At 36.5% G+C, this 22,288-nt stretch overlaps 1 protein-coding gene across 1 annotated transcript; it reads left to right on the forward strand.

The window, feature by feature from the left end:
- Positions 1 to 2,069: 2,069 nt before the first annotated feature.
- aqp9b (aquaporin 9b) lies at positions 2,070 to 17,531 on the forward strand. Its single transcript, XM_055203062.2, has 6 exons — positions 2,070 to 2,391; positions 3,046 to 3,172; positions 9,852 to 9,989; positions 10,343 to 10,452; positions 11,015 to 11,232; positions 16,055 to 17,531. The coding sequence occupies exons 1-6, from the start codon at positions 2,290 to 2,292 to the stop codon at positions 16,221 to 16,223; spliced, it is 864 nt and encodes a 287-aa protein (XP_055059037.2). The 5' UTR covers positions 2,070 to 2,289; the 3' UTR covers positions 16,224 to 17,531.
- The last annotated feature ends 4,757 nt before the right edge of the window (positions 17,532 to 22,288 follow it).

The following is a 22,288-nucleotide window of genomic DNA, read 5'->3' on the forward strand; positions in this document are numbered from 1 at the left end:
GCATGAAACATTCGCCTATGTATACAAATGGATATACAAAATAATTTTGTAAATAAAAACATAACACAGCGTAGCCTATTTTATAATCTACATATAACTTCACCGACAGTTTTATTAAGATATATATAAATGTTTAAAACTGAAAAAGTTGCTCTGCCTGCATGATAGCAGTGTGACATTGTAAAGTGCTGAGAGGCTGTTAAAATGATGAGGGGACGGGGTGTTATAATTTGTTAGAACCCATTGGGGTGCTTTTTCTCCATCAGCACATCCCCCTCCAGCACCCCCCATTTCACAGCACTGACAGTGTCTGCCTCACATCAAAGACGACACCCCCAGTACAAGTGACAGTGATTAATGTAAGCAAAACATACCGCTACCATCCTATCGCTTTTGCTGTTCACAGTCTGCCCTGTGTGCGTGTGAAATGTCATGGGATGGCACCGACATCGCTGTCCCTCACTGGGCCTTTTACCTTTTCAAAGAGCTCTCCCTTGTGGACAAATACGCGCATTGCACGTTCAAGGAAGACCCAGACCGTGTCACACAGTCCGTGGCTCGTGCACTTTCATTTAATGCACAACGGATGTTGCTAATACGTAGTCATATTGTCGATTTAACAAACATGTTTGGTACTTAAACACTGATTAGGGTGTAAATCATCCGTCTTTACGCTGCTTTTGATCCATGTTGATTATTGTTACCTGTCACGTGTGCTATAATAAGAATATTGCGTTGTATATTGGGCTGTATAGACGTATAGTTAATGCATAATACACTGTCGTTTATTGTGTTTTATAGTATTTAAGTTGGGGAGACTGTAACACATAGGTAAGTCTAATAACTTGCACTGTTAGGTCTGTACAGGACAGGTGCAGTAACGAATTTGTTTAAAAATGTTAAAAGTAAAAACCTAACTTAAATAAAAACATTATTTAACGATGAATAATGAAATATAGTTTTACAGTAATACACTCTAAAAACAAACGGTGCTATATAGCACCAAAAGTGGTTCTTTGCTCGTAATCATAGAAGAACCGTTTTTAGTGCCATATAGCACCGGTGAAGCACCAGTGAAGCACCTGTGTAGAACCATATAGTGCTATGTAGAACCATATTTGGTGCTATAGTGGTTCTATATGGCCCCTATATGGTTCTACACAGGTGCTTCACCGGTGCTATATGGCACTAAAAACGGTTCTTTTATGATTAAGATCCAAAGCAACAGTTTTGATTCTATATAGCACCGTTTGTTTTTTTAGAGTGTACTTTAAAGCATATCAAATCATACGTCATTCAAAACCACTTCCAATTTACATGTTTTAATGATTTGCTCTCAAATAAGTTTAGGGCAAATGTAAAAAAAAATCATAAATATTTTCTTAACAAATAAGAAAATTAGTAACACTTTTTAATAAGGCTGTATTTCAGCATTAGTTAATGTAGAATTAACTAACATTTATTAACATTTGTATCAAACTAATTTAAAAGTTTGAAAAACTACATTGCTCATTGTTGGTTTGTGTTAGCTAATGCATTTTAACTACAGTAATACAACCTTACTTTAAAATGTTACAAAAAATGATACCAACACTGCAAAAAATGAGTATTTTTGTCTCGTTTTAAGTAAAAATATCTAAAAAATGTTTAAGATGCTTTTTCTTGATGAGCAAAACGAGCTAAGAAAATAAGTGTAGTTTAGACCAAAAATATCAAATTTAAGTGATTTTTTGTATAAAACAAGCACAAAAAAAGCTGCCAATGGGGTAAGCAAACATCTTGAATTTTTTTTTTTAAACACTAAATTTAAGAAAAATTTGTTTACCCCATTGGCAGATTTTTTTGCTTGTTTAATGCACAAAATCACTTAAATTTGATATTTGTATATCTGTATAGGGTTGTATTCATTTTTCTTTTGTTGACAGTAAACTTATTCTAAATCTCATCAATTTTATATAAATTCCATCCAACATTTCACATGCTATTTTTAAACTGGTTAAATAAGTGTTTTCTGATAAATAATTAACACTGAACCTAATCTAACGTCTCTGTAGCTTTTCAGTTATTTCTTCAAACCAGATACCATAGAAAAGCTGCATTTGTCTCAAAGTGAAGATGCATGCAAGGACGAGGAGGAACCATCAACATGTCAAGTCAGTGTGCAAAATGTCATCAGAGTAACGGGAGGGGCGGGGAAGGTTAAAGCCTGAGACACTTAACTCCAGCTCAATCAGCTCTCCATCCGTGTGTCTGCTGGACATCAGAGAGATCTCAGCTGTTGGGGAAAGTATGGACCTCGACAAGATAAGAAACTTGAGGGAGAAATTTACTGTGAAGAGGGACATCATCAGAGAGTTTTTGGCAGAATTGCTTGGGACATTCGTATTAATAGTAAGTGATTCATCTGTCTCTACAGCACTCACTTTAATGCCAATTAAGTAATGTAAACATAACAGCAAATCTATTAAGTTTGTAACTCAGATGATAAGACTGATCATTACAAGTTTATGCTAAAAGAGCTGCAGGTCAATTGGTCTAATAGTTTTTTTAACAGGTTAGGGTAGTTTATATTGTATGAACAATCAACCCATTATTCATGTTTTTACATTAGAATGTTAAAATGTTATCAAATGAGGGGAACAGTTGTTGTTGATATTCATTAATTGTGAAAAATGAAAATGCACTTTATGTCAAATACATACAAAATACAGTTTGTTCAACCACATCATTTTTTAGACTGAATGCATTGGTCTGGTGCCAAATGTTGGCAGTCATAATACCAATCTGTTGCTTCTTAATGTTCATTATTAATGCCTATATAATAGGATATGTAAAATATGCATATATTGAAGTTTATAAAGTCTTAAATGAGGAACCTGTTTTCTAAACAACTTACACAAAATGATATTCCTAAACATTTGTGTTGCTTTGGGGCACCGCCCCATCCATAATGGATTGAGCCGTATTAGTGAGTGCTTTGCATGGGAGCTGTTGTTTTATCTCCCTCTAATTGTCGTGATCTGTCTGTCCATTTCCTGTTTGCAGCTTTTTGGTTGTGGTTCAGTGGCTCAGAATGTCCTTAGCAAAGGACAACAGGGAGAAAATCTGACCATCCATTTTGGCTTTACTCTAGGCGTTATGTTGGCTGTGTACATGTCAGGAGGCATATCAGGTAAAGTACTGGGTAATAGTATAATTTAAAAGTGTAGAACAGTGATGGGGTACATGTAACCCAGAGGGTAATTAGGTATCTTTGGAAGATTTTGATTTGGCTTTGCTAAAAATCTAAGGAATAAGCTACAATTGTTACAAACAAATAAATGTGAATTTTCATATATCAGATTTTATGGTAACCAACAGGTTAACACATTTATTAACTTCAGAAGAAAAAACATCTGTATGTCTACACAAGCATGACACTTATAACAGAAACATACGCATAGTGTCAGTTTGAGGGAAAGTTATTTGATGAGTCTGTCACACCTTCAGTGTATTTTTTTAAGATGACTATGAAAACTGTTATTTTCAACCCAGTGTTGGGTCAAAAAGGAACAAGCCCAGCCCCTTGGGTTGTAATTTAACCTATGCTGGGTTGTTTTATATTATTATTGGATCAAATATAAACATTTCTGGGTTCTTTAACAGCATTTCTTATATTCCAACTTATATATATATATATATATTCCACTTATTTAAGTCATTGATAAAACTATAATTCTCCATTTTGTTTCACTATTGTTGTTCATGCGTGTTTATTATTATAATTGAAATCTGAATCTGTGTAAGGTAGTGGTTCCCAAACTTTCAGTGGGAGCCCCCCAACACCCCCCCCCCCTTGTAGGGTGCATCCCATAGCAGTCCCCCAAAGCAAATTCATGAAATAAAACAATCATACAATATAGTGTTGGTTAGTTGACTTATTTTTCTGAGGTTTAATAAAATAGGATTTATGGTAAATTAATGTTTTGTGTAAAATGTCATAAAACCGAACCCCCTGCACCATCTAGTGCCCCGCCCCAGGGGGACATACCCCTCAGTTAGATAACCACTGGGTTAAGGGGTGAAAAAAACTAGCGTAGTGGAAAAGCTTTTCATGCAGTAATAATAAGACAAATAGATCAATCATGCACCATACTGAGTATCACATTTGGACCCTCCATCTTAAAAAAGAAAGATGCAAGGGTGAATTTGGTTCAGTTCATAATAGATTTCTGCATAATATATGAAGAGTTTCGTTGCAAAACGAGATAAATCCATTTTTTTACATTTTTGTCAAAACATGTTTATTATTATGTTATCATGTTATTATTTTGTTTTATAGTGCTACTTAGCTGTATTTTTTAAGATATGAAGGTTTAAATCAAAACAAACCAACTGCAGTTGCATTGAAATTAATTGGAATGCACAAACAAAAAACGAGATTTCTGAACAATTAAAAAAACGGTGGTTATCTCATTTTGCAACGAAACTCTACTGTATACCGTGTACAGTGTCTCTATTATGTGGGGAAGAGCGGAGGAAATGATGGGTCAATTATATGCTCAGAAACCTTGAAAAAAGCTTAGTGTCAAATGGAGCAGTGTATTGGGCTTGATACACCACATTAGACGCGTATGCCTGGCCTTCATTATGGACATTCCTTAAGGATTATGGTGAAGAGAACCTTTAATTTTAATGTGCTATAATAATGCAGGTGATTTAAAGAATGCTTCTCATCTCTTTAAAATCCCCATCTACAACATCCAAGCATTTCATTTAATATGTCTTAAATGAAAATGAGAAGCAACGACAAGTAAAATAGTAAATAATGGACCATTTAAAACATCATGGAAAAGAGCAAAACAGCGGTAGTGGTAACCTACTACGCACACTGATCCAGTTAGAGTATACTCACTTGATTCGGGTGAAAAGACTTTAGAGCTGTAGATAATCTCATTTACCACTAACTAGTAGCTTTAGTCTAGAGAAAACAAAGCTCACTGTATCTCACGTCACATGTTTATTTATGTGTCAACAAATTGCTCATTACAGAACTTATTTAGTAATTATTTTTCCCCATTCAACTTCATAAATTTGGTCATTTTAGAATGAAGGAGGGAGGTTGCTTTAAACACTTGAGCCATACGGTCACATATCTGTTACAGAAAAAAGCTAAAAAGCTGCCAACAGAGCCAATGGTCTCACACACACACAAACACACACACACACACACACACACACACACAGTTGGGGCTGTCAAACGATTAAAATATGTAATCTAGATTAATCGCACGATTGTCAAGAGTTAACTTGCGATTATTCGCAAATTAATAAAAATTAAAATTATCTTAATTTTTTATTTTTCAAGTTTTTAATACTCTAATCAACATGGATGGGACAAATATAAATGCTTTATGCCAATGTATGTTTATTATAAGTCAAACCATACTCAACATACAGCATATAGAACATAGACATGTTTCAAAGATAGAAGATATGTTGAACTTGTTTGTCTTTTAAACGCATAGAAAATAGAAGATAGAAAAACCACAGGTTCCCATTACTTCTCATTCTTTGCACAGATCATTTAACTTATACTAGCCTGTGTACATTTTCTCTATTAAAAAACTTCAAAACAATGCATGATTTGTTGGAATCTGACAAAACATGGCAGAACTACACTGTTTGAAGTTGACAGAGTCAGCAAAGATAATTTTGATTAAGATTTTTTTAAGGTTCAAAAACAAAATTACTGCATCCATACCTTTAAATCACTGGTAAAACTAGATTTAGTACACACAAAGTCAAAAACAATATCAATATATGTTAAACTATTTTTTTACTGTTTGATTGACATTGAGACAGACAGCTTTTAGGTATAATGCAAGGATCTAATATAATGTTACACATCCAATATTTTTCCTCAACAGTTGATGAAACATTAATTTAAGGCATAAGAGATTATATCTGCGTGAATTCCTGTCAAAACAGATCTTTTTTATAACTGTAATTCTGTTGTTACTTGTTACTTTAACTTAAAAAATTTATTTCAACCATTTCAACTTGATTTCATAAGTTATGTCTACTTATCACAAGCCAAAACTTAAATTAGTAGGTTGAATTAACTTGCAAAAACAAGTTGTTTTTAAAAAAAATGTACAGTGTAAATTGGTATATATTGGGGTCTGTGGGCACTCGCGCGTGTGTGGGCACAGTGTCAGTCAGTGCGAGGAAGACCGTTTTCGAGTCTTATTGCTCCTTATAACTCTTTTAACATCAGTCAGGTGCCAAACTTTATCTCTCTTAATAATTATTTTACGCTCAAGCAAGTCCTGCACTTTATTTTCTTATTCCTGCATGTTTTAAAACACAAAACCAAAATCTCAGACGCACAAGTGGATGGACAACCATCCTTTGTCCATTAGTTATGCATTTAGGACAGTACATCTCTTATAAATCGTACAAAAAATTATAAATGTAGGTGTTCAATGACTATTTAAGTATTGAGATAACTACGAGGGCTTAATGTTCTTATTATTATGAAAACCGACTCATTTAGACAGCATGGGTCACATTTACTGTCTGTCAAATGATCCAGACCAAGGGTCAAACTGAAATTGCGTGTTGCATTAATCGCACATTACTACAAATTTGTTATATTAAAATTAGTGATGCACCGATGTATCGGCCACCGATATTTATAGGCCGATTTTTGATAAATTTGAAACCATCGGCATATCGGCAATAGCACGAGAAAGGCCGATACCGATTGTTTATTAATTAACTGCATAAAGAAATCCATTATATGTAAAAAATTAGTTAATGTTGTTTATCAAATAAATGCTGAATAGCAAAAACCACCTTTGAAGATTGTCATGCTGTCTTATTATATTTGTTTTAGCTTAATTTGTGCCTCTCTTATTATGTTGGTCAGTTGAATGTTAATTAGATCCAATCCATGTTCAGTAAAAATAATTTGATGCAGAAATAAACTAGCTAATAGACTAACTGTATATTATTGTATACAAGTGTTTAATATCGGCATCAGTATCGGCCAGAAGTTGTCTGTTTAAATCGGCATCGGTATCGGCCCAAACAAATCCTATCGGTGCATCCCTAGTTAAAATAAATTTGCGTTAATGCGTGTCTATCCATCCATCCATCCATCCAAATATATACAGTTGTGTTCAAAATTATTCAACCCCCAATGCTGTTAAGGGTTTTAGGGAATTTAGTGTACATTTGTAATTATATTCAGAATGAAATCCTACAATGACTTCTTAAAGAACCATATCCAACTAAAATGAAATCAATTGGTTTTGTAATATAGTAGTAAATGTTTCTTTTGTGAATTCTTCATTGACACAATTATTCAACCCCTTAAAGAACTACCACTCTGAAGAACAGAGGTTCATTGAAGTGTTTTCAATCAGGTATTGAAAACACCTATGGATGTCAGGGAACAGCAATAAAGCCTAATAAGCACCAATTAGGCAGCTTTAAAATGACTGTGATACTCAACTCCTTCTAAACATTTACTGGTGTGGTTACAAACATGGTGAAGTCAAAAGAATGGTCCAGGAAGACAAGAGAAGAGGTGATTAATCTTCACAGGAAGGGCAATGGCTATAAGAAGATTGCTAAGATGTTAAACATACCAGGAGACACCATAGGAAGCATCATTCGCAAATTCAAGGCAAAGGGCACTGTTGAAACTCTTCCTGGTCGTGGCAGAAAAAAGATGCTAACTGCGACTGCTGTGCGCTATCTGAAGCGTAGAGTGGAAAAAAGTCCCCGTGTGACTGCTGAGGAACTGAGAAAAGATTTGTCAGATGTGGGTACTGAAGTTTCTGCTCAGACAATACGGCGCACCCTGCGTACTGAAGGCCTCCATGCCAGAACTCCCAGGCACACCCCCTTGCTATCTCCAAAGAATAAGAAGAGTCGACTGCAGTATGCCAAAAGTCATGTGGACAAACCACAGAAGTTTTGGGATAGTGTTCTGTGGACTGATGAAACAAAATTAGAACTGTTTGGGCCCATGGATCAACGCTATGTTTGGAGGAGGAAAAACAAGGCCTATGAAGAAAAGAACACCTTGCCTACTGTGAAGCATGGTGGGGGGTCAATCATGCTTTGGGGCTGTTTTGCTTCTGCAGGTACAGGGAAACTTCAGCGTGTGCAAGGTACCATGAATTCTCTTCAGTACCAGGAGATATTGGATGACAATGTGTTGCAGTCTGTCACAAACCTGAGGCTTGGGAGACGTTGGACCTTTCAACAGGACAATGATCCCAAGCATACCTCCAAATCCACTAGAACATGGTTGCAGAAAAAAGGCTGGAACATTTTGAAGTGGCCATCGCAGTCACCAGACTTAAATCCGATTGAGAACCTCTGGTGGGACTTAAAGAAAGCAGTTGCAGTGCGCAAGCCTAAGAATGTGACTGAACTGGAGGCTTTTGCCCATGATGAATGGGCGAAGATACCCGTAGATCGCTGCAAGACACTTGTGTCAAGCTATGCTTCACGTTTAAAAGTGTCACTTGGGGGTTGAATAAAACTGATAATGATGTGAGCACAGAAAAGACATTTGTGGTTATTTCATTATAAATGTTATGTTATATTTGTCTGACCTACACATGCCTCTTTGATGTAATTGTAAGCAGGATGACTGAATGATCAAAATCAATGTCAAACCGGCCAAAACAATCAATTCCAGTTGGGGTTGAATAAATTTGAACACAACTGTATATATATAGACGGTTTCATCTGACGCACGTGCGGTGATGCGATATGCGTCTGGTCGGAACTTTACTTCCGGTTTCAGTTTTTTTAATGATCCAACTGAACTCTTGAACAAATACCTTGTCGAAAATAACAAATGTTTTGGTTTTCTAGGTAATATACATGTTGTTTATTTTGCTTGCTATATAAATGAACTACGTTTAAAGTACTTATTCTTAGCGGAGTTTACTGGAAGTTACGTGTAGACCACAAACGCCGCTTGTTTATGTTGTTACTGCTGAAATCATCTATATATATATATAGTACATGCAGCAAAAGTTAAAACCGTTGGTGCTGAAAAGTAAAACAGTTGGTAAAATTGTTTTCTTTTAATAATGCTAACATAAATATAATACATCAGTTCTGTTTGTATAGTAAACCCAGCAGCCCACGTGTCTCCGATAGTTTGTTGTGACGATGTCTCTATAGTATTGAACTAATGAGCTTTTCTGAAGCTTTTATCATGGGTGGTTGTCAGGCGTATGCACTTCTTAAAGAAACACGTGCAAGAAAGGCCGCTGTTTTCTATTTCTGTTTTGCTGGCATTAGAGTTGAAGCCGAGTTTAAGGTGGGGTGAAAGATAGCAGAAAGCTCAAAGCAGAGCCTTACATTGATCTCAAAAGACTTAGCCAGATTATGTCAGACCCAATTCCCACTGACTTGCTCAACCCATGTTTGTGGGCAGTGTTTATGAGGAACACTGTGGATTAGGCAAAAGGAGAAAGCCTGTATAGTAAATGGATGTGGGTGGACTCTAAAAGTATTTGGCAACATAGTAATCAGGAAAGCATTAAGCCATGAGTGCCAGGTGAATGCCACAATGTCCCTCTGTTGATTCTAATAGATTAATCTTATACAACACAAACCTCAACGTGCTTTTACACAGACCTCAATCAATACTGAATCATGTGTGGAACACTAAAACATAAACCACCTATTTGTCATTCTCAGACATTTACTATTAAATCCTTTTTAGTTGCTCTCTCTTATTTTTAAATAAATATGAGATCAGAGCTGGTTTAAATAGTGGAGCATTCACATAATAGTTTAGTCTCTGATCTGTTGTCACATATGTGTCTTTGCAGGAGGACATGTGAACCCAGCGGTGTCTCTGGCTATGGTTGTCTTGGGGAAACTCCCAATAATCAAATTCCCTGTCTATGTGGCAGCCCAATTTGTTGGTGCCTTTCTTGGGTCTTGTGCTGTCTTCATTCTGTACTATGGTAAGTTATTTGGGCACTTCATGTGATTGTAACCTGGGTCTGGTATGCAAATAACGTTTAGATGTTGATCTGTTTTATTTATTTACCTTATTCACTGAGATACTGTACGTACTTGTATTAGATTCTTTCTCTCACTTTCTCTCAAACACACACACACTTACAACCACACTCACTCTCATAACCACACACACCCTCACGCACGCATGCATGCATGCACGCACACCCTCACACACACACACACACTTAGCACACAAAGAGACAAAAAGAATGCTACTAATATACATTTATCAAATTTGAACAAGATGGCACAATTCACAGGGCACAATAAAAATGTTAAATGTCTGTCTCCATAGATGCCTTCGCAGGTTTCGGTTACGTTGTGACAGGTAATAACACCTCAGCGGGTATTTTTGCATCATACCCACGAGATGATCTCTCATTGTTTAATGGATTCATTGATCAGGTAAAATTCAATCAGGTCCTTCTTACAAACATCAAATATTCACTCTTGTTTTTATATATAAGCAGGATGAAATGTTTGGTTTTGGCAAGGTTTTCTTTACATTTTTCGTCACTGTTGATTAGTCTAAAAATGTCATTATGTTGAAACACTAATTCTTTATAGAAAACACATGTTGGAAAATCTACACATACCTGCCTATTTCCATGTCTGCTGCTTTAATGCAGAAGTGAAGGAGGTATAACATGAAGAGTTCAGATGCAAAAGCTACTAAACGCCACCTCCATTAAAAATGAAAAAAATATTACAATTGAATGCTCTCAACACGTTTATCAAATACTTTTCCATCAAATCCGCTTAATCCCACCCTTAGGCCATTCAGAAATGTCATTTTGTAGGCAGAATTCATTAAGAGAACAAGAAATCTTTATATTGTTTTTGAATCTGAACTCTTCACATGTACCACTTACAGTGAGAAAGAACAAACCTGATATTTATTGTTTTTTTTGTACTAACATTGTCCAGACAGTGAGAATATTTAGCTAATTCCTCTGTATTTACACAGGTGATTGGTACAGCGGCACTGGTCCTCTGCATTCTAGCCATTGTAGACAGGAAGAATATTGGGGCTCCTAAAGGGTTGGAGCCACTGATCATTGGCTTGAGCATCATGGCTATTGCAGTGTCCATGTCATTTAACTGTGGCTATCCCATCAACCCTGCCAGAGATTTTGGACCGAGGCTCTTCACCGCTATTGCAGGATGGGGAATAGAGGTGTTCAGGTATGGAAAACTCGCACTGCATCCACATATTGTATCCGATTGGGGGTCCAATCAGGAAAGATGCAAAAGCCTAATATTATTGTTCTGATTTGTTCTTCCAAAAAATGTTAAACTCCATCTCAAACTCATCTCAACTCAATCTCAAAGTGTTCAGGTGGGATCTATTGCAAATTGCGTGCTTATTTAACATGCTTAAATACATCTCCTTCAACCGCCTGTGTTCAGTTTTCAATGGGACGGTCTCAGAATTTATCACTTAATATGAGTGTTACAGCACACTGAGCACAAAAACTGCATGTGTGTCAGTGGCGGCTGGTGACTTCTTTTTTTGAGGGCGCACCATGTGAAGTTCGTCACAACATGTATGTAACTTGTCATGTGTGTGGTTCGTAATTTCAAAATATGTGTTCTGTGCTTTGAGAGACTGTGTGTGCATCACGTGTCCTGTCAAAATAAGTGCCCGCTGCAGACGCGTCCAAAGGGTTTATGACAAAAGAGACGCTCGCACTTGCCAGATACTCGCATAATCTCATGTGTAATCAGAGTTTACTGTTAAGGAAGTGTCTAGCGTGTATTTTGTGAATGTGAGCGTCTCTTTTATCATAAACGGTTTTGATGCGTGTGCAGCAGGCACTTATTTTGACATATTTTGGAACGAACCGCCACTGATGCGTGTGTCATACTGTACCATCAACATGGCATAGAGATTCCCTGTATCTTCTCTTATCTGTATTACTGTTTATGCTGTGACACACACTTACACAGACATTACGGAAAATACACGAAAAATGCATCCAGGATTTGTGCGGGACCGTTATATTTTTGGTTCATTCACACTGCCAATGATTTTCCAGAATCTGTGCGTGTTTAAAGTCCTGTACTTCGTAGTTTTTTTTCTCCGCTGCATCTAAATTTTGCTTATTATCCGTTATTTCTATCTCCAGAAACCATACACGTGAATTTTGTTTATGATAACGACTATAAAGTAGCACATGGCGCACCGTTCTGTCATGCTAGTGAATGATCTGAGCTTCAGAATGGTTATTTGATGTGCTCCCTAATCTCTGCTTCATTCCAGTTTGCAGTAATTTCTCATCGTGAATGTTAATGTGCATTTAAAATCCCCATTTTAAAGAGGTGAACAATATTTCATGTTGCAATGACACGAAGTCCTCAATATGGCACGCCCCTTACGGCATCGTTTCTGCATCTTGTTCACACACAATGCTTTCCGTGTATCTTACGGCAATGTTACTAGGTCCTCTTTCCGGGAACGATCCCATAACATTTACAGGACGTGTTTGTGTTCACACAAAAGCCTGTCTGACAATTTTAAGAATATTTTCTGGGACCAAAGTGCTGTGTGAGGTTTTTGTTTATCTGTGGCTGTGCACAATACCATTACAGAACTAGAAGCATCAGTGTACCCAAGAGAGTCAGCCAGTATGCAAGAAACAAAGGCAGGATAACCACCAATGTAGCTTTCGAAACTCCATATACCTAAAGTGCAAATGGCCTTTTCCCATTGTTCTGACAGAGCAAATTAATTTTTCAATGCACTTTTTTATCTCCTGCATATTGGAGTAATTTTAAAAATGTATGCGAGTCAATCTTAGTTTTCCTCGCATAACTATTCATCTAGGTCATTGTCAGAGAGAGATAGAGAAATTCTGCCACCACTGAAGAGGCAGATTTTGTGCGTAAAAAAGTAAAGAGTAATAAAGGTTTAGCTTAAGATCATCACCCTACATTTGTTATACTGGGATCGTATGTTTTATCTCTAGATTATGAAGAAATTCGCAAACTTCTGCTGTGGAAACTCATTGGTGCACACGTCTATTCCAATTTCGATTACTGATCATATAGGATATATTACATTATTCTACATATTATGTAATCCCACAATGTAAAATATCTGACCACAAACCATAAGGGTCAAAAAAATGTAAATAGAGATTTACATTATTGATATATTTACAATATATTTACAGTGAATAACATCATCTTTACTTAACATCCCAATGATTTTTGGCATAAAAGAAAAACCGACCATTTTGACATACACAATCTATTGCTACAAATGAAGAGTTTGGTTCCAAACCGAAATAAATCCATTTTGACTATTTTTTGGTAAAAATTGGTTTTCTATACCAAGAAAGTGACAAGATGAAAGCCACTATTTTCTGTTACAAACTTTCACATAGCATCTTTACGTTATAATAACATAAAAAAGTCAAATCCTTTGATTTTCAAAGATTTATTATAAAAACGTATTATTTTTCCGCAAAATCCAATAAATCCATGACCAAGTTTTTTTCATAATGCTATAAATCTATTGAATCAATATATAAATGTGCATGCATTCATGCCATGTTATATTCATTTAGTTAACTAGTGGTATGCACTGATAAAAAATTAACATTAATGGCATTAATCAAAACACTTACTTTGTCATATTAAGAACACTGTCATTGCTGCGGTTATACTTGGGACATCGTCGCAGAACTTTTTTGACAGAGATCAGCTGTAAAATGTTTTGGTCCTGCTCGATTTTCGTTGACTTTGCGTAAAATAATGGAAAGTTTTTATTAGATCCCCTGGGGTCAATGTGTTAGCATGACAGAAGCTTGATGCTATCGGGAGAACAAGCAACAGCCGGCATTTTTCCTTTCCCCGAGTGCCTCTCACGTAAATTATTTGATTTTGATGGCTTACATTTCTTCTCCACAACAGAAAAACACCACAGGTTTATCAATGCAATCAAAGTATTCTTTTGTTTTTTGTTTGTTTGTTGATCACAAAGTTCAGATTCTGTGTGTATTCAATGCGCCGCCATTATTGTTTACAATGCGTGGAATTGGTTAAGTGGATTTATTGCATTCTGCAGAGAATGAGGACTGGCATTTGTAGTGGTTTGTAAAAAAGGGAGAAAAGATGACAGAATAACAGCGGACATTGAATTTAGTGTAAAATGAAAAATTGACTTTTTAATACTGACCAGATACAATACTGATTTTGGCGGTAACAAAAAATTTTTTAGATGATGTTTATAGCATTTTGGAACCAAACTCTTCAAATACACCTGTGCTACTTAAGATTTTGTGATCCATGGTCACATATATTGATGAGTATTTCCAGTATCAACTTTAAAATGTGAAGGACATTTCAGTTATTAAAAGAAAACTGTGCTTTAAAAACAAGGTTGTTGTGAATTCCATGGTCTGGTCTGGTGGATGTCAATATAATCCCAAACAGCCTCGTATCAATGCTTTAGAAATAAAACTATTTCTATATACAACAGTTCGTCTTCAAATCTGACATAAATAATCTTTAAATATTAAAAAGGTTAATAAGCAGATACATTAAGTATATTTTTAAAGTCATTTTTGTCAACATGTTTGGAATGCAGGATTAAGGACAGAGACCACTTACAGTACTTTCTCAGTGGCCTATAAAAGGATCAAGAGACTAAGGGATTGAGGGAGGGAAAGAGTGATGCAGACAGGACAGGAAGATGTGGAGTGACCAACTAAGCACAGATTATAATGAACGCATTAGCCGGTGTAAAGTAAATCAACCTGTCTACGAAATATCACCAACTAGGTCTAATCTACTGGTAAATCAATCATGTATTTAACAGGAGTGTTGGGAAAAGTTACTTTTAAAAGTAATGCATTACAATATTAAGTTACTCCCCCCAAAAGTAACTTTTTGCATTACTTAGTTACTTATGGAAAGTAAGTTACTTATTTATGGAAAGTAATATTTATGTTACTTTTAAGTTACTTTTGCTACTTTTTTCTTACTTGGCTAAGGCTCTTTCAGGCCTTGCAGGTATTTTTTTATGACTAAGTGGTTGCAACACATTCTCACTTCCCAAGGCGTCAAAATCTAAAGCATGTTCAAACACCTTCAGCGTCAGTATGAAGACGCGAAGGGTACGTCACTATATCGACGAAATGGGAACTCCGTTGCTTTCATGCTAATCCCTCAGCGTCGGATATAGACAGAAGGGAATCCCGGAAGGTGATGCCGTCACGTTATGTGATGATCGACAGGATCATGCCACTCCAAGCGACAATGGTAAAAAATTTGGAACAAAAATTGAGTAGTTACCGTCCAGAAGCGGCATGATCCTGCCGATCGTCGCATAACGTGACGGCATCACCTTCCGGGTTTCCCTTTCGTCTATATCCAACGCTGAGGGATTAGCATTTCATTGATATAGTGGCGCATAGGGGCACCCTTCGCGTCTTCATACTGATGCTCAAGGCGTTTGAACATGCTTCAGATTTTGACGCCTTGGGGAGTGAGAATGGGTTGGTAGTTCTGCATCTGCATTCAGAAATTGCATATTTCCTACGCAAAAATGTCAAGCTCTGGTCTGCCATCTCCGTTTCTGACTCAATCTGTTCCTGCTTAGGCGTGCACGCATAGAATGCGTAATTCTACATGACTATGTTCAGTTTAATTCAATAATCAGATTAACTAAATTGAAAAGTAACTCGCATTACTTTTTTTTTAAAGTAACTCAAATATTAATGTGTACATTTATAAAGTAATGCGTTACTTTACTCGTAACTTCAGAAAAGTAATATTATTACGTAATGCATGTTACTTGTAATGCGTTACCCGCAACACTGTTAAATGGTAATGGGTGTGTAATCTATATTCACATGTGATATTGTGATATCAGCTTTTGAAATGCCACCATATACTGCAACTATATGTAATTTAAATGCATAATTTAAAAGCAAGCAAATTCTTAAAATCTAAATGTTATCCTACCTTGCTGTGTTTTAACGGGTGAATGTGTCCTCAGAGCTGGAAACGGCTGGTGGTGGGTTCCAGTTGTCGGACCAATGGTGGGCGGTGTGGTCGGGGCTGTGATGTACTTTCTGATGATTGAGCTGCATCACCCTGAGACAGAGAGGAACTTTGAGGATGACAGCAGTTATAAAGATAAATACGAAATGAACACTCAAAACTAATGAGAGAGAAAAGTCGAGTATACTGCTATTGACCTCGAGCATGAAGCTGTTATTTGTTGCACACTTTTTTCTTCTGTCTTTTCCTCCAGACATCTTTGACTCTGTCATGTATCAAAGAGCAGAACTGTGTGCTGTGTCTATGTTTTACTTTTTTACTTACTATACAACCAATATCAGGCAGCTATGAAAAATAGTACATTACTATATAATACTTTACGAAAAGTACCATTTAAATTTTTGTTTGATTAGAGAGCCACAACAATTAGAATTTGGTTAGAAAAATATTGAATACCAGAATATGGATAGCACCTTCATTACAGACAGTATAAAAAACGTATGACCCATTAAACATGTAGAGCCATACACATTTTATGTGATACAGTTACCGGTAGTCAGGACTTTTTTCATTATAGCTCATGGGAAGCATCTACTGCTTTGCTAAAGCAGATAAAGAATTATATGTAGTATGGATGCACAGAAATGTCAGCACCGAAAATGGCGTTATTGATGAATAATACTCGTTTCTTATGCGATACATCAAAATGTGCATAAAATCGGGGTGATGGAAATCCAGCTTAATGACAAAACTGGTCGGCAAGCAAATCTAAAAGCTTGTGGGATGTTCTTTTACTGCAATTGAGGAGACTTTCATCACCTTTGACAGTAGGTGCTTCAGAGAAGGATTTTATAACCCTGGGTTAATTTCTTGGATTGGACTGTATTCTCAGGTATCCCATTTTTGTTAAGACACAGGCGATTAGGTAGGTTATATATTTTAGGAGCTATAGCATAAGGATCTTTCTTAGCATTTCCTACTTTTTTTGTCTTTTCATGTGCAATAGATGAATGCATGGGCAATCAACTGCATGCACAACTGCTAAGGTAACAAGCATGAGATAAAATGACAAAAGTGAAAATGCATGCTAAAAACACCTGCCATACACTATTACTTCTAAGCAGAAATATACGTGTATTTACCCTATGTATCTAAAAAAAAAAGTATATGAAATGTGTTGGCTTGGTCAAGTTATGATCTGTTGCATTTTTTTTATGTGTGTCAATTTTTAGCACTTAAAATTATTATATTTTTTTGTGTTGTTTGTACAATTCAAAGATATTATTTAATTAGAAATGTATTTTTATCTCCGTCACTTCAATTGATGTTCAAAACTTTCAAAACTTTTTTATTATTATTTACATTCTCATAACTTAAATATTTTTGATTTATTATTTTATGTATCTAAAACATTGAATTGAAATTATATTGCAATGCTAATGTAGACATAAAATAAACAAACTCAAAGGGGTTGTGACGTGTTTTTTATTTTAATATGTTCTCTGATGTGTTCTTATGATGTAACAGATTTTTTTGCTGAAAAACATACAAGTTTAAATAATTTATGGCAGTGGCGGCCGTTGACTTCTTTTTTCAAGAGCCCTCGATGCGAAGTTCGTCACAACATGTATGTAGCCCAACCTGATCTCACAAAATACGTGAAATAGTCACGCATTATTTTGTTTAGTTTTGCGTGACATTGTCACGTATTTCCACCATGCTACGTGCCCTTGACACGACTTTCTTTTCCGTGACAGTTTCACGTATTGGTTACTCAACTGTTTTTCCTATTTTCTTACAATTGTCGCTTCGGTTTGGGGTTAGAACAACTTTCTGTTACATAAAATTACATCCTTACCCAAACCCAACTCTAACCCTAACGTCAGGCGACGATGGTTTAAAAAGCATACGAAAAAATTGTATAAACCAATACATTAAGTGACATCTTAACGCAAACAGCAAATCTAACCCCAAACCGAAGCGACAATTGTTTAAAAATAGGAAAAACAGTTGAGTAACCAAAACGTGAAACTGTCACGGAAAAGAAAGTTGTGTCAGGGGCACGTAATATGGTGGAAATACGTGACAATGTCACGCAAAACTAAGCAAAATAATGCGTGACTATTTCACGGAAATTTGTGAGATCAGGTAGATGTAGCTGGTCATGTGTGTGGTTAGTCATTTCAAAATATGTGTTCCGCACGTCAAGTGATCCTGTGTGCATCACGTGTTTTGTCAAAATAAGTGCCTGCTGCAGACGCGTCTAAAGGGTTTATGACAGGGGTGTCCACTCCTGCTCCTGGAGGGCCGGTGTCTCTGCAGAGTTTTATTCCAACCCTAATCAAGCACACCTGATCCAGCTAATCAAGGTCTTACTAGGCAGACTAGCTACTTTGAGGCAGGTGTGTTGAGGGAAGTTTTAGCTAAACTCTGCAGGACACAGGCCCTCCAGGACCGACTTTGGACACCCCTGGTTTATGATAAAAGAGACGCTCGCGTTCGCCAGATACTAACATAATCTCATGCGTAATCAGAGTTTACTGTTAAGGGAGTGTCTTCCGTGTATTTTGTGAACGTGAGCGTCTCTTTTATCATAAACGGTTTTGATGCATGTGCAGCAGGCACTTATTTTGACAAAACACGTGATGCACATGACGCAACAAACATATTTTGAAAACACAAGCAACACACGACACTCCGAACACATAATATGGAATTTGCACCCCTCGGATGAGCAGTCATGAGCCGCCACTGATTTATGATAATTTTCTGCCCTATTTTACATCCTCTAACTGAATTTTTCTGATTTGTGCGCTTCACCTTTAAGAACATTCGGCCTGGCTCGGTGTCCCGCCCACTTCCATGATTGACAGTTTACATGCTACTAAATAACTGCACATTCTCTTAACTTATAACTATTTTACTGACATACAGCCTCTCAAATGGTGTTTTTGGCACATTGTGTTTATTCATGTTACATACACCTAAACAATCTTACAGGCACAACCATTAAAGATTTTACCATTTAAGCCGAAATGAAATTATAATCAAAAACTGTCATTTGTTTTAGAATATTGTGTTTTTTTTTTACAAATGACATCTGTGAGCTTCATTATTATAATTTTTTTAATTAATGTGGCCTCATAATCTTTAATCAAAAATGCAAATCTCCTCCCCTCCTCGAAATGGTCCCTCTTTACTTTCGGTTATATGGTATGGCAGGTGGGCGCCGGTGGTGTCCAGGAAAAGTTTGCAGCAATTAGCAACCTGACCCAACTTCAACCAATCTAATAAATTCTCGATGGACAAATTCAAGTCCAGCCCTACTTTTTTTCATTTCAGAAGCCGTCCCTACTGAAAAATCCAGCTAACACCAGCATAAGCTGGTAGCTGGTTTTAGCTGGTTTAAGGTGGTTTATGCTGGTCCTCCCAGCCTGACAAAGCTGGTCATGCTGGTGGGCCAGCTGGTATTCCAGCATGACCAGCTAAGTCCAGCTAGACCAGCTTAAAATGTGACCAAAACACACCTAGACCAGCTTGCTACACCAGCAAAACCAGCTTCCTTCTCCAGCAAAACCAGCTAAAACCAAGCTGGGGACCAGCTGGGGCCAGCTCACCGGCTTGTGCTGGTCTTGGCTGGATTTTTCAGTAGGGGTTTCACTCGGATATACGTCACCACTGGGAAAATATGACAATTGCTACTTCCGTTTCATGGCGACTTTAAAGGAAGCATATAAATTAATTACTAGCGAACACAGACATATCATGTACAAAATATCACATTGCTTTTACAATTTTAAACAGAGAATTGCACCTGTAATAATGCACTTACTGACGCCAACTATGAGCACAGATTATCAATACAATACAAGCGTGTTTGTAGCCCATATGCTCTTGTGTAAATAAAGTCTTAATAGATCTCCTGCTTCCATCTGGCATGATGTAATCAATTCAAAACTCACAGATGAACGGGTCTTAACCAGTTGAAAATAACCCAGCATTTTTTGTGTATTTTAGTGTAAATGACATTCTCTGTGTTTGTAGGCCCACTTTTTGAGTGTTTGTCTCATACAGACAGACTCTCACCTGTTGATGTTAGGTTTGTGGATGCTTTCGATACATTCAGACAACAGCATATGGGCATGAATCTGGGCATTCAAGCAGCCTGCTGTCCACTTTGAGGATCATTTCAACCAGGCTGCCATCTGCACACGCAAAACATTTACCACCATTTATCGCCGTCTGGGCCAATGGGTAAGTTGATGGTGGAGGGGTAGGCTCATATGTCTTATTCGGATAAGATACATTCAAAACATATCCCATTAGTAACAGTGAGAGAATGACTAACTGATTCAGACAGGCGTCCAGATGAAAGGCACAGACACATAAAAGAAGCTGTCATCCTGACAACTTAATTATTCCAAATCCCTCTTCTGCTCTGCTCTCCTACTGAGTTACGCCTCCGGGCAATTAAATAACCCTATGGGAAAAATGTAAGCAGAACGACAGGCCTGAAATCCTTATTTTTACAGCTAAACACCGAATCTAAAGCCTTATACAGGCATAATGTCCAATAGACATGAGCGAGACAGCTGTAAATGTAAAGAATAAATGGAGACAGGTTTAAATGTTGAGTTATAATGGCTCAATACAAAAATACGGGGAGACTAAACCCAGTATCTGACAGACTGTTTGAACAGGCACAACCCAACCACTGTCAACTCACAACAAAACAGAACAAACTATTGAAATGTATATAAACCATATCTCTGACTAGTGCATATATAATTATTTGCTTTTCATTAATAGTTTTATTTGGTGTCCATCTCACTTTAGGACTTCAGCAGACAGTGATGTGTGCTCATGAACGCTCTGTCCATCTTTTCATTGACTCCCTGTTAAACAAAAACAAGCAGATCATGGCCTACAAGTGCAATGACAGCACAGCCATCAATAAGGGCATCTGTCTTGACCGCAGAAAGAATCGCTGTAACACTTTACAGAAACTTCGCACTGGTACACATGGAGGAAACAACTCATTCACACACCCTATACTAATGTAAGAGTCAGCTATTATGATAACCGATGTGTAAAACAGTCATAATGTGGTAAATAATGCTTATACTTTTCTACTCACACTAAAGTATTTTCATTACTTGTTCAGTGAGATCTTATGAAACTCACATTTGGCTAATTTCAGAAATTGTTTACATAATTTAATAACTTTCATATAGTTATTATATATATATATATATATATATATATATATATATATATATATATATATATATATATATATATATATATATATATATATATATATATATATATATATATATATATATATATATTATAGTTATCTTTTTATATAGGTATTTGTTGTAAGTGTAGTTTTTACTCCTGTGCAAAGCTGATATACCTGGAAAAGAGAGTTTAAATTTGATAGCATAATGTTTAGGTCACATCATTTAATGTACATTTAATGCACAATACTGCATGTTATCAATCGACTATCAATCAATAATCAATAACAATTAGTAATCAAAATACTTGTCAGCTTATACTGTTACTTGTTCTTTAAAAACAATATTTCTAAATTAGAAAATGTTTGGATGTTTACATATTTATGGACCACAAGTGCAATCACCTACAAAGCCTTAAATGGCCTAGCACCCTCGTATCTTAAAGAATTACTATCAGAATACAATTCATCACGTACACTGCGATCACAAACTTCTGGCCAATAAAAGGACACAAGGCAGCATTTTATGTTAATAAATCATCTTCGTAAGTCGGTATATGGTTAAATGACTCATTACATGACGAATGAAGACCCTCTCGCCCGTCCCTACCGTCTGTAGGAAGAATACCCCACTTGCAAGTTCGCTGTATCCGACCCGGTGTCCTTCAGTCTCGTAAAGTCTCAGATATAGAAAGCATTTACTCCCAGACACTAGGGGGAGCTAGTAGAGAAATAATACTCAGGCTTGCCTGGTGTGCCTTTAATCATCCCTAGAATATCAAAAGTGTATAAAGGTGGTAGATCCTTTTCATATCTAGCCCCTAAGCTCTGGAATGATTTACCAAATAATGTTCGAGTATCAGACACAGTCAATCAATTTAAGTCTAAACTTAAGACATTCTTCTTTAGCAAAGCATTCAAATAAAATGTCCAGTAAATGTACTTATCCTGCAATTAGTTTGTCCAGAACAAAGCATTCACATAACT

The sequence above is a fragment of the Misgurnus anguillicaudatus genome, chromosome 21 (assembly GCF_027580225.2).
Source record: "Misgurnus anguillicaudatus chromosome 21, ASM2758022v2, whole genome shotgun sequence".
Taxonomy (NCBI): Eukaryota; Metazoa; Chordata; class Actinopteri; order Cypriniformes; family Cobitidae; genus Misgurnus; species Misgurnus anguillicaudatus.

Bases quoted from the DNA above. Each gene is read 5' to 3' on its own strand.
- aqp9b (XM_055203062.2), top strand. From the start codon at position 2,290: ATGGACCTCGACAAGATAAGAAACTTGAGGGAGAAATTTACTGTGAAG. The intron at 3,173-9,851 runs GTAAAGTACTGG...GTGTCTTTGCAG, and splicing joins CATGTCAGGAGGCATATCAG to GAGGACATGTGAACCCAGCG. The intron at 9,990-10,342 runs GTAAGTTATTTG...CTGTCTCCATAG, and splicing joins TGTCTTCATTCTGTACTATG to ATGCCTTCGCAGGTTTCGGT.